Below are 12,536 nucleotides of genomic sequence, written 5' to 3'. Positions count from 1 at the left end.
TGTGATACCAATCAAGGCTTTACTCGTATTATTGTGTTCGTGTATCTGTTATCATACAATAATACAATATAATCAGACTACTGCCAAGTTAAATGTTAGATAGGCCTTCCTTTGTATTGGCAAAACGGCAAAATGCAAGTTGAGTTTTACACAACTGAGACAAAAAATGTTGGGCATAACTTCATTATGCTAGGCTGATTCTTAAAGCTGGAGTCTGTGTCAGATTTTCAGAACACTGAAAACAATATTTACAGACCACAGATTATTTAATGCTCTGTGTACAGTATGCGTGAGAACACAGGTGTGTTTGGGAGGAGTTCTTCTAGATCCTTCGGGAAAGTATTTTGTTTACGAAAGAGGTTTCTGTTGAGTAATAGTGTGTAGAGTTCAACAACTAAAGGTCGTGAGTACACCTGAATATCAGTGTTAGTTACATTCCTATACAGGTTGTTATTGCCGGAACACACTTTAGCTCCTCAGTTGGTAGGGGATGCATTCATGTAGATTTATAGCAACAACTATCAGTGGAGTTGAAACAAAGCCGCGTGGTAATTCTGCTGGTATCCTAAACAGTTGAGCATTTATTACATCTACTGTTCTGCTGATGTTGTCAACAATAAATTAATGACTTATGAAATGAAGAACTCAAACCAAGACTGTTTGAATGATGATTGTTAGCCCAAAAAAAGTTCTCTGGAAAGAAGACAAGTGGAATAGTCATCGTGTCTTTATTATTTCCTCCCCTCTGGACTACTTTTGTTATGTTAGATAATTCATCTGTGACTTCAGAAATATCCAAACTGTACACAATGTTACTCACTTACATTGCTCATCAATCTCTGTTGAACTCATCAGCGTGGCCTTGTTTTTTTCATTATAGAAGGTTGGTGACATTTAAAAAATGTAATCTTTCACTGTTCATAGAAGGATCTGTCTGCTGTCTCTGTGTGTTGACTCAGAAAGAATTTCACCCCTGACAGTGCTAAATGCCACATTCTACTGTTTCAGTGCCATTACAGAGGACAAAGAGGAATCTGAAGGCTTATGAAACTACACTTCTTTGCTATTATGTCAGGAATGTTGACAATGAATTGCAGTGTTCATTATTTTTTTTCTATTCAAACAACCTTACAACAATGCGTAGATTGTTTTGCTTTCTCTTGTACTGTTTATGGAAACATTTTTATTTGCAAACCGTCAGTTAATTTAGAACGGCTTAAAAGACATTTATTGCCATTCAGTAGATTTATGGACTGTGATTATGTATGGATGAAAGCAAAACTTAATAAAAGACCACTTCTCTGTGGAATGTGATCAAACTATTTTTAAAAGACAGCCTTCACTATTCACATAACAAGAGAAAATGTCAACAATAAAATCAAAACCCCTTCCAAAAGCCTATTAGGAAAAATGTAAGCTATTTTTGAACTACTGGATACTGACTCACTGTATACAAGATTGAACAGAGAAAATTAAGAGGTTAGGAATAAAGGAGACAAGCCAAACCTGTTCATTGATGGAGCTGTAATCGTTGGTCGTGGAGACGTCATCGTCCTCCGAGTCAAACAGACCCTCCTGATTGTCCAGCAGCTCTGCCAGGACTCTGCTGACAGACTCCTGGTCTCGAAGGTCCTCTCCTTCTGTTGACAGACTGCAGATAGAGGACGAGAGAAGAGCTTGCTGTGTTGACTGCATCCTGCTTTTCATTAGACAATAATGCTTACTGTAACTGGATAAAGTCCCAGCTTTTTAGCTTATGCACAGTTGCAAGAAAAAGTTTGTGAACCCTTCAGAATTATCACTTTGATTACTCATAAAATGTGGACTGATCTTCATCTAAGTCACAATTATAAATAAACACAGTCTGACTACGCTGATAACACCCAAACAGTTGGACTTTTTCACCTCTTTATTAAACGTGCTGAGTAACTGTTCACAGCACAGAATGGAAAAAGTATGTCAACGTCTGTTCTAATGATTGTCAAAATCTACTTGGAGTCAATTGTTCCAAATAAGGAGATGAGATTGAAAATGTGGGTTTTAGAGGTGTTTCACCTTATAAAAAAAGAAAGACGGGTATCGCTAAAATTTAAAGGTACTTCTACTTTTACCAAAACTGCTCATCGATCCAGTACTTTAACAGTATTCTTATTGGTACTTTTGAATTGCTTTTATTTATTAGTTTTATTTTTTTAAGAGAAAAATAATGAACAAATTAAGAACAGAATTAAGATTGGTCATATGTACCGTTTAAGAATTAGAATTTACATCCACAGTAATGTTGTGTTGGGTAGGTAGGTGAGTATGATCAGAGCACTGTGGACAGTGTCACAGGTTTTACTCACAAAATAAAATATTTTTCAATGTGTTTCGATAAACTATCCAGCATTATATCAGAATCAAAAGCTCCATGTTGAGCAGATAAGTAAATCTCAATACATTGGGCTGACAAAACTTGTGTAATTTTTCACTTCTGAGTGTAAAATGAATGCAGGACTTTGACAGTATTTTTACTGTGATTTTCAGTTTAGTAAAGAAAACATTTTTTTCTTCCACTAACACAAACATTTAGGCAGAGAAAAACTGAAAATAAAGTCAGAGAGTTTGTCTGCAGTCTCCAAATCACAAAATCCTGCTGCTCTGAACTCGACAGTTCAGATGATGGCCGGAATTTCAGACCGAATTCATGAACAGTCAAAGTTTTATAAAAGGTTGGAGAACACTCACTTCTTACTTACGTAACCATCAGCCTGTGCTCGTATAATTTAGTTAAGTCTGTGTGCGGGCTGCCAGCAAACATAACGAACCTGGTTTGTGAAGGATTAACCACGAGCTCAGCAGTCAAACATTTACCGTCTGCACGTGATGAACTTTTACTGAAAGTTCCGACAGAATGCTCGTGTTTCATAACGACTTGTTACTTCTGTGGCAACAAACATTTTCTGCATCAACTATAGTGAAGTTTAATCATAGTTCTACATGTTTATTTCTCCTCCATCGAAAATGAAGGCATTTCTAAAAACCTAAATGTTCATTAATCAACAATTAAATTCACAATGCTGTGCTTGGTAGAAAAGCCACACAGCACACCCACACCACACCTAATCCCTACTGTTAAGCATGGAGGAGGGAGCATCAAAGTTCTGGGCTGCATTCTTGCCTCAAGGCAGTACAATCCCGAGGAATCAATAAATTGACAAATAGTATCAGTAAATTTTCCAGTGAAATTAGGGCAGCTGTCCACGACTTGAAGCTTAGGAGAGGCTGGGTGATGCAACATGATAACAACCCAAAGCACACAAGTAATTCAAATCAGAGGGGTTGGAAAACGAGAAAATCCATGCTTTGGAAGTCAGAGTTCTGACCTCAATGCAATCGAGATACTGTGGCATGGCATTAGAAGGGCTGCTAAATAAAGACATCCAAGAAATACTGATGAATTCAAACTGATTTGTTGCGAGGAATGGTCCAAAATTCCTCCTCATCTGTGTGCAAGTTGTAAAAGCTGCTACAGAAAACATCTGATATAGACTCTGAGCACTGCACTGTATTCAACAACAGCATAAAAAGCTCAATATTTGTGCGTTATCAGTTTAGCCGGATTGGGTTTGTCTTACAGAGATGGATTGGAAAAGATTTTAAGACTAATTAGTTTGGAACACCTCATAATTTGGAATCTTTTCTTGCAATTGTACACATCTATGTGTATTCCTCAATATGCACGTGTCTGTGTGTTCTCCTACGAGGTCAAAAAATATATTTTCTTTGCATGTGGTCTGGCCATACTGTGTTTGCTGTTTTAACTGTGGTGTTAGGTCTAAGGCTTCTACAACTTCTTGTCACACTGCACTGGTCGTTGTGCAAGTCTATACTTGCGTACTTGGCAAGTCTGGACTCTAAAGTACGAACTCCTGAGAACAAGAGAACGCATCGTTAATGTGCAGTCGTAACACCGGTGTACTTGATGACATTACCACCTCGGCTCATCTACTCTGATTATTTTTACCAGGAAACATGCGGCCCTCCAGATGGTCCATTTCAACCAGCGGGACGACTTTGCAAAGGGTAAAAATTACAGAGAAGACATTAACTGTAAATTGTAAAACTGCAAAATGTAAATGATTTCTAGACCTTTACAAACAGTTTTGATCAAAAAGTAAAATACTAGATTGTTCAGTTCCAGATACCTGTGACTGAATGTTTTGTACCTGTGTAGATAAACTGTGATCTGGCAGTTGCAGTGTAAATGATCAACTAAGGCACAATACTGTTGAAATCAAACTTATTTCTCTTTTTTTCCCCTTTCTATTTCAGGGTGTTCATCATGTTTCGTAAAAAAAAAATTTAATTAAATGCGAACATTTTCAAAATGTACTTTTTTGAACTAACAGAAAGGGAAAAAGTTGGAGTTGTGGTGACTTTACTGGTGTGGCCCACTGGAGATCAAATTGGGCTATATGTGTCCCCTGGACTAAAATGAGTTTGACACCTCTGATCTTTACTGTGAAATACAACAAATGCAATCTGGTAAAATAACACAGACCTGCATCTGATATGGGTCAGTTTGAAGTAGGTGGTTTTATATCCAATGAATTGTGTACTGATAAAATGCTTTAAAACTGTAATAAAAGCTACAATAGCAGTTGTCCCACTGTACATTTTAATTCACATTCTAAGGGTCAATTCACACCATCTACTGCTTTGCAAGCACAAGTATGGCTGCAAACTATAAAAAAAGCACATAGTTAAAGTGGATCTTTAAAAGTTTTGAGGTAAAAGCATCAGGGTATACGAACATGACCTTGGCCACATCTAACTCACAGCACCGGACAGACCACATTATTTTGCAAAGTACACCGATTCTTAACCACAATTGTCAAAATACCCAAAAGAGCTAACTCACTGGAAGATGTCAGGTCCGAAGACGGCGGCCAGCGCCCCAATGTTCCAGCTCTCCCGCTGAAGTGATGCCACGCTGGATAGGAAGCGGCACAGGAAACGCAGCAGACCATAGTTCAACTGGGGAAGTTGCTGCAGCAGATACTTCAAGTTTCTGCACAGTTCTTCTTCATTGGTGTAATCTGGAGATGTTTCAGAGCAGAAAACAGGATGTCAGCATCGCAGGTATCATTATTACAAACTGCAGCACTGTTTTATGTCTGCATCTACTGGTGGGCCATCAGAATAACAGCAGGTATAACAATGTACTAATTCCACCACAGACAGTACCAAGACTTGATGGTCTCTGCAATATGGTGGAAAAATATAAGTGCATGTATCACTTCTGGTATTGGCCAAAATGAGTTGGAAAATATTGGCATGTTGGTAAAAATCCAACACTTTGCATTCCTATTATCAAGAAGGGGTCCCTTCACAGATGACCTTAAAATCTCTTAGAAGAGTGCATGAGCAAGACAAGTTCTCTGAGAGAGGTGAAATAGAGTGAAACGGGATGGCAGTTGGGAGGAAAATGTGCATAAAAGGTAATGCTAATGTGTAAAGCAGTAGTGCTATTATAAGGTATGTATAATAGAATGAAAATTAATGACATGACACAAAGAGTCCTCAAACCCCCAACACACTTCAGCTTTAATCTGTATGAAAGCAACCAGAACAACCACCATCATGACATGGGGATTAGAGCAGATTATCTTGATAAAATAGAGACAAATGAGGACAGGGCAAAGAGTCAAACAAAAAAGGAACAGAACAAATGTTAAAATGGGTGATTTTAGTTGAAGTGATTAGACACTGTCCATTAAAACATCTATAATTCCACTGCTTATTTTACTGAGACTGTGACTGTGGAGAACGCTATGAATCATATATTTAAATATTGTGATGATTTACATTACTGTGTATTTCTTGTTTTTCCAAAATTTTTAAACTTTTGTCAAATAAAAGAAAAAGGAAATGGTGAAAGATGGTGTCTAAGCAACAAAGGGACTTTAATAACACAACTTTAGATTTAGAATTTAAAATATCGTGAACAGATGAGACAGACAGTATGAAGACAAGAACTGATGAAAAGTGAACCTCAGCACTGTAGATTGAAAAAAAACAACCATGCGTTACGAAACAGTTTGTTTTAGCTAATTTCCACTTCATTTAGTGACCAGACCACTGTTCTGTGTTCACAGCTTGGGTAACCAACGTCTGCCGACATGGACACAGTCATAACAGCTTAACACAAAATCAACTTGGATGAAAGTCCAGAAATAGCAGACAATAGCGCAAGCTCTGCATGCTTTTCGAATAGTTACGGTCAGCTCTCTTTTGATACGAGGGTCATTCCATTTAAAATCAACCAACTCTGGAGAAGGTTCCCACCTGTAAAGTATGCCTATATTAGAAAATTGTTTTGGCACGGAAGGAATTACAGTTAAAAGATGAGTCTAGTATCAAATTGTAGGTAACAATTTAATCTTTCATATGTTACAACTTGTTTTAACCAACCATTTATCCACATGGTGATGTGACCTTTGAAAGCATCCAGATGTCTAGGGTACCAATGACTGTTTGTATTACTCTATGTCATAGATATTAAACTGGTGCAGTTTTGCTGTGATCTGCCCCATGATGTTGATGGTCAAACTTGGTTATAGAAAAAAATGTGCAAAACCAGATTTTGGCATCTCTGAAAAAATCATGTGGGTATCTCGTGTACTTATGAAGTTATGAGGGCTCAAACTGCTGGAAAAAAAATAACTCAAATAATCTACTCTTATGTAATTCAAGAGCCTGTACGACGAAAAATACGCACAACATGAAGGTACAATTTTACATACATTAATTGGACATACTAAAGTCATACAAAAATTCCAGTTAATTCAGAGGGGCTAAGGTTGGAGGCACTGATTGAATATTTCATGGAATTAACCATTAAATACATTTGCAGCGCTGGATTTAAGGCCGAGAGGTCCTGTCGCCCAAATGACATTTTTTGGCCACCAACATACGTCAATTTAGACATTTTTAAGAGCCAAAAATCAACTTTTAGTGGCCAAAAAAAAAAATCATTTTTTTTGGGGGGGGGGGGGGGATCTAGAGTGCCTATATAATGAATAATAATCATTATATAGGCACTCTAGAGAGATCCAGTTCCTCCTCCACGTCAACTTGTTAGCTGGAGCCGCCGAGCTATCACTGGTCGCTGGGCAAAGTGTGCTTTAAAACCCCCCACGGCCGTGAAAAGTCACCCACGAATGAGCAGCGCATTGTCCGGAGCTCCTAGCGGGCGAATGGGACGTTGACAGCCGGAACAGGTGCGGTTTGTCCCGGGCAGATGAGCGGCGAGGAGCGGCAGGTGTTAGCCGAGCAGCTAGCGGGGGATAGCTAGCCAGCCGGGGAGTCTGAGCAGTCTGTGACCGGGGAGAGCAGCTGGCAGACCCACCGAGTTAAAAATGACAGCTCCGGTGGCTTGGTGCTTTCCGTTCGCGGTGCTCAGGCTCAGTTGGTGCTGTCCACCGGATGCCGCCACCACATTCTGGGCTGGTTCTGGATCCGACGGAGTCTCGCGGACTCCCGCGAGATGTTAACATCAGCGACAATAAAGTGTTCAAATTTGAAATTAAATCGGCCCCTAACCAGCGTGTTTTTTGTCGCCAAAATCGGTTTTTAGTCGCAAATGGCGACCTGGCGACCGTCTAAATCGAGCGCTGCATTTGTGGATTATGCACATTTGCAAAACTGTTAAGCTCCACACTGGACTCTGGAAGCAAAAGAAACTGTTGAGTGCAAAGGATGCCTGCATGAACTAATGTTGAGACACAGAAACGACAAACAAACAGATTAGTTTCTGTTTTTTGATGGGATAAAAAGTGAAAGATGGTGAAGTGATTGACTGAAGAACAAAGGCAGAATGACATGAGAAAGAAAAGCAGACTCTGTCACACACCTTGGTGAAGCTGTAGTATGTGTCCTTGTATAGCCGTTGGGATAACAGGCTCAGGAAGCTCCTGCAGGAAGAGTCGGAGCAAACTGACCGCTGACGCCAGATCGGCTTCTTTCTCCAGCTCCACCTCCTCACCACTGTCATAGCGCTGACGGAGCCAGTCCACTCGCTCTGCGTTGCCATTAACCAGGAACAGTCCCTCCAAGTCCAGATGACCTGATGACGGAGAGCAGCATCAATTAACATATGGGTTAAACTACCTTTGAGAAATTCTGTATATTGACATATAATTTCTATATCCTCACATTTTAAGAGCTTGCTTTGGTTCTTAAGCAAACATCTTTGTTTTCAAATTTCACTTGTCTGTTTTCACAAAATGACTTCAGGTTAGCAAAATTGCTAAAATAACCTCAACATAGCTTTATGATTCCACCTCTAAATAAAAGACTTGGTCATAGCTGAGGCATTGCATTAACATCAGTCATAGATTTGTAAATTTCAGCTGTCTTGTTCCAGTGATAAATGGGCCATGTGTGTCAGCTTGTTCTGCACTTGGAGTACATATCAGACACGTGCAGTTTTTCTGGTTTGAGACTCCTAAGCTGTGAAGGAACAGAGTAGTCTCTACTCCATAGCAGCCACATTTTTGTGTGCTTGTCCTGGATGCATTTGTGGGTCAGCAAAAGTTGTTAATAGGTGTTGTCAAATGGAGAGGCTGAATCCATTCAAAGATGCCGCCTACTAACACAGAACCTTCAGAGAGTCTTTTAAACTGTCTGAACCTGGGCCTTTTTCCAAATAGACACAATCTAAAAACACGGAATCTGAAACCGATGGCGCACTCACATTTTCACTGTCACCTGTTATCGACATTCCTTTTATTAATCTGGTGTATAGCCAGGAATTCACCACCATATTATCAGAGTGTTAAAACAATCTAAATTACATTCATGCTTCCATTATTTACATCTCACAATACTTTCTTTATTGGGCAGGTTCTAGTGACTTCAATGGCTAGTATTCTTGCATGGAAATAAATAGTGCGATGTCTCAAATTACAAGGTCATGAAAATGATCTAAATTCTGAAAAAAGAACTGACATGAAAGGGAGGGGTACACCAATTGAGCTCTCTCAACTTTGCAATATTAATTTTAATTTACAAATGTAAAATGATCCAGATCCTGCAACAGCTTATGTAAATTCAACTTAAGAACAGAAGTACAAAGATATGTGTTTATGTACAGAAAGCATTTGCGTATGTGGAATCCTCCCTTATCGGCATAAAACAGCAGAAACATGACCGCCCGGACAGCTATCATTCCTATATGCGACAACATCACTGAGTGTTTGTGATGGATGGGACCAACAGATAACATCAGAAAGTCCTGTCAGGGCTTTGATATTATTTTTAGAATTACCATGCTTTTTTTCCCTCTGTTTTACATAACGTTCTATCAGTTTATCTTGTATCGTGTTGATGTTATGTGCTGTGTTGTCACATAAATCTGCTGCAAAAGTAATTTGTTTTCTGCATCTGTAATTACTACTGCTAAACCACCCAGTTGTGATATCTGCAAAAATAAACACCAAAGTTATATTTTGATAAATTTAGCACTTAATACTAAAGTGCTTATAATGGATACAATTATACACAGTTGTCTTTTTTTATATACGTATAGCTTAAAATTATGTCTGTTTGTAATCCCACCTGGCTCCTCTTGGGTTACTTTAGCTTTGCAAATGTTTCAAATAACAATAGGGAGAACTGACTACAGTAGGAAGTAAAGGCAATGATTGTCACATAAATGTTAGAAGGCCTTAACAAAACAGTTAACTAGTGGAGTGGCTCATCAATCCTCAAACTACCTTGCACATAAATTGGCCAATCAAGTCTAAATTTGAAAGTATTTATACCAGTTCTGAAGTGCAGTACTCAGAGTTTGGACAAAAAATGTATTGTCTTTTCTCAGGTGACCACAAAAAGTGACAGAGATAGTTGCATGAAGAAATTAAATACAAAGCTCAAGAGACTACATACTTTCTCACCTCTAATTAACGGTACTAGTACTCATATCCACATGGCATATCGATGCAGTACTTCAATGGTAGTTTTTGATTATGTTTTGTCTTTAAGAGAAAAAAAACAAGTCAAGAACAGAATGAAGATTGCTTTATTTTCTCATACGTACTGTAAATAAACTCTGTACTCAGCAACAGGATTGTTTTGAATTAATAGATATAGCAATCTTTTGAACAATATTATGAACAAATCACTTTACAGACACTAATACTGTGGTGATGGGAATGTTTATAGGAACCGCAGTCACAGTCTCAGGTTTTACTCACAAAAGAAAATATCATGTCTTGTGTTTCATTAAAGTGTCCAGCATTAGAAAGCAAATAAAAGTTTTGGTTTAAACAGATGTTCAGTAATTCAGTCAGCCTTTACTTTTTCATTGGAAGTATTTTTACTCTGTGATATTGCTAGTTTATCTAAAAAAATTACTGAAGTACTTCCTCTACCACTAGCACCAACACTTAGTTAGAGAAAGGGTGAAAATAAACCAAGACAGAGTTTGTATGAAGCCTAAATCTCCCCTGCTGCTCCGTGGGCTCTGAAATTGTATTTTTGAACGACAGTTTAGTTGATGCTCTGACCATTTTAGACTGAATTTATGAAGACAGCAACAGTTAAACAATCGATTACTTGAATTCATTAACCTGTGTTTGTATAATTAAGTTAAATCCATGTGTAGGCTGCTAAAACCAGCTACATAACATCCTTGGGTTAGAGAAGGATGAACTACAACCTACGCAGTCAAACTGTGCATTTCTCTGACTGAGTGTGTTTGTGTAACTTAGTCTGGATGTTTTGACAGGCAGCTCGTGTTTCCGCCTTTACATGCAAATGAACTTTTAAGTTTGTGGCAGCAGACATTGCCATCAACCCTAGTGAAGTGTAATTGCACTTTTGAAAGTTTGTTTCTCTCCTCCATCATCACTAAGAGCAGGGTCTCTCAGGAGCTGCAGGTGTCTGACAGACTGTTGTTCCATCCTTCACACTCTGACTCCGACAGCGAGAACCAACTTTCGGATTTGGAAAGCAAAACTGCATTTTATGGCAGTGTTATGGTGGTGAGAGAGAATGTGCAACAAAACGTTTGTACCGATAGCAAACCAGAGCTTACTGATCTGATTTAAAAAGTTTGACCTGGTGTTTCGTACCCATCTCTAGATGTCATGCTCATTGGATCACCAGTTTCAGAAGTGCACAAGAATGATCACAAAATCAGCTTCCCAACACACAAACAACCCTGACATTTGATGCACACTCATGCTTTAAGTGGGCACTACTGATTTTCCTCATTAACGCCCAATGCTGTCACATCAGAAATAATCACTAGTCTCAATGGCTATCACAGAAGAACAAATTCAAATGAAAAAGGCAAGTTAATACCTCAAGATGTTTAGGTGATAAAGTTGTGACTTGCAGATTATGAAACGACTGCCTGATACTTTAGGACTCCTGTTCACTTAGTGGTTTCTCATCCATTAATAACTCACATGACACATTCCAACTGCTTAACAGGAGCCCTGTGGGACATATCCCCCTTTTACAGCTCCACAAAATAGTCTACGTACAGAGCAGCACAGTAACACGGAGTGACTACAGAGTTTAACGGCCACAATCGGAATTACTGTGGCGAAAACTGCCTCTCTCTGATGTCTCTGATTTTGCTTATTCATCGTGATTTTATTCAAACATTCCTCAGCCCAACCCAATCCACAAATAAAACCTACCAAGGCAGCTGGTTCCTGGCCAAGCTTTGGCCTGACACGCCTGTAAATGTTTAGTTTTTGATCTTTGTCAAAATTACATTTTACCTAACAATCGCCACACCTTGGTTCTACTGAAACTTCAGGCATCGCACACACAAGCTAGGAAAGATTAAAGCTTTTTCAGTGGCTGAATAAGTTCCTGACAACCCACACCGCTCTAATTAATGCACCAACAGAGACCCAGGAGGATTAGAGACTTATTACATAACCTCATATGGTCGGACAGTGCTCGGGTCACACAAACCACCAACCTGCTTCACTCGTCACTTGAGGGGATATGAGGGGACACTTCACTTCAGTAGTTAAAAAAAATGTCCACTGACTTGACAGATTTTAAAATAAAGTGCCTTATGTCTGTTTTGTGTCTGACAGTGCTGACTGCACAATAGCAGACTGAAAAAGGAAATTACAAAAGGAAGCTTTTTCTATTGTTTAACTTGTCACTGCAGATATGTGTCTGACATCCTTTCTTGAAGTACTGATGAAGTTTTAGGACCCCAGAGCCACTTAAAATGCCTATCCAACACTTATTTTGTTTAATATGGAGATGTGCCGAATGTGTCCTGGCTGCTATTGACCTGTCTTGTGAGCTTTTTATCTGAACATTTATTCCCGATCAATCTTCAAGAGAGTGCTCTTTTTTTAGTTACTACTTTAAACCATTTATTGATTTCTCAGCATTTTCTTAAATCTGTGAGCGACATTTTTACCGTCATGTAATTGCTTCTCTCATGAGACATCAAGAACAGCAATAGTCTTTACATGTTATGTAATTTTATCTAATATCCAACCTGGAGGAAT

The 12,536-nt window shown here is 38.8% G+C and overlaps 1 protein-coding gene across 1 annotated transcript in view; it reads right to left on the bottom strand.

The window, feature by feature from the left end:
* Positions 1 to 12,536, bottom strand: part of fam13b (family with sequence similarity 13 member B) — a 90,664-nt gene that overhangs the window by 49,432 nt on the left and 28,696 nt on the right. Inside the window, exons 5-7 of the mRNA XM_051954306.1 lie at positions 7,898 to 8,110; positions 4,904 to 5,081; positions 1,507 to 1,651 (exon numbers count right to left, since the gene is read on the bottom strand). Of these exons, the coding sequence (XP_051810266.1) occupies positions 1,507 to 1,651; positions 4,904 to 5,081; positions 7,898 to 8,110 (536 nt within the window). The remainder of the gene's footprint in view (positions 1 to 1,506; positions 1,652 to 4,903; positions 5,082 to 7,897; positions 8,111 to 12,536) is intronic.

This window comes from Acanthochromis polyacanthus, chromosome 10, assembly GCF_021347895.1.
Source record: "Acanthochromis polyacanthus isolate Apoly-LR-REF ecotype Palm Island chromosome 10, KAUST_Apoly_ChrSc, whole genome shotgun sequence".
In the NCBI taxonomy this organism is placed as follows: domain Eukaryota; kingdom Metazoa; phylum Chordata; class Actinopteri; family Pomacentridae; genus Acanthochromis; species Acanthochromis polyacanthus.
The sequence above is the reverse complement of the archived record's forward strand: the minus strand, read 5'-3'. Positions and strand labels throughout refer to the sequence as shown.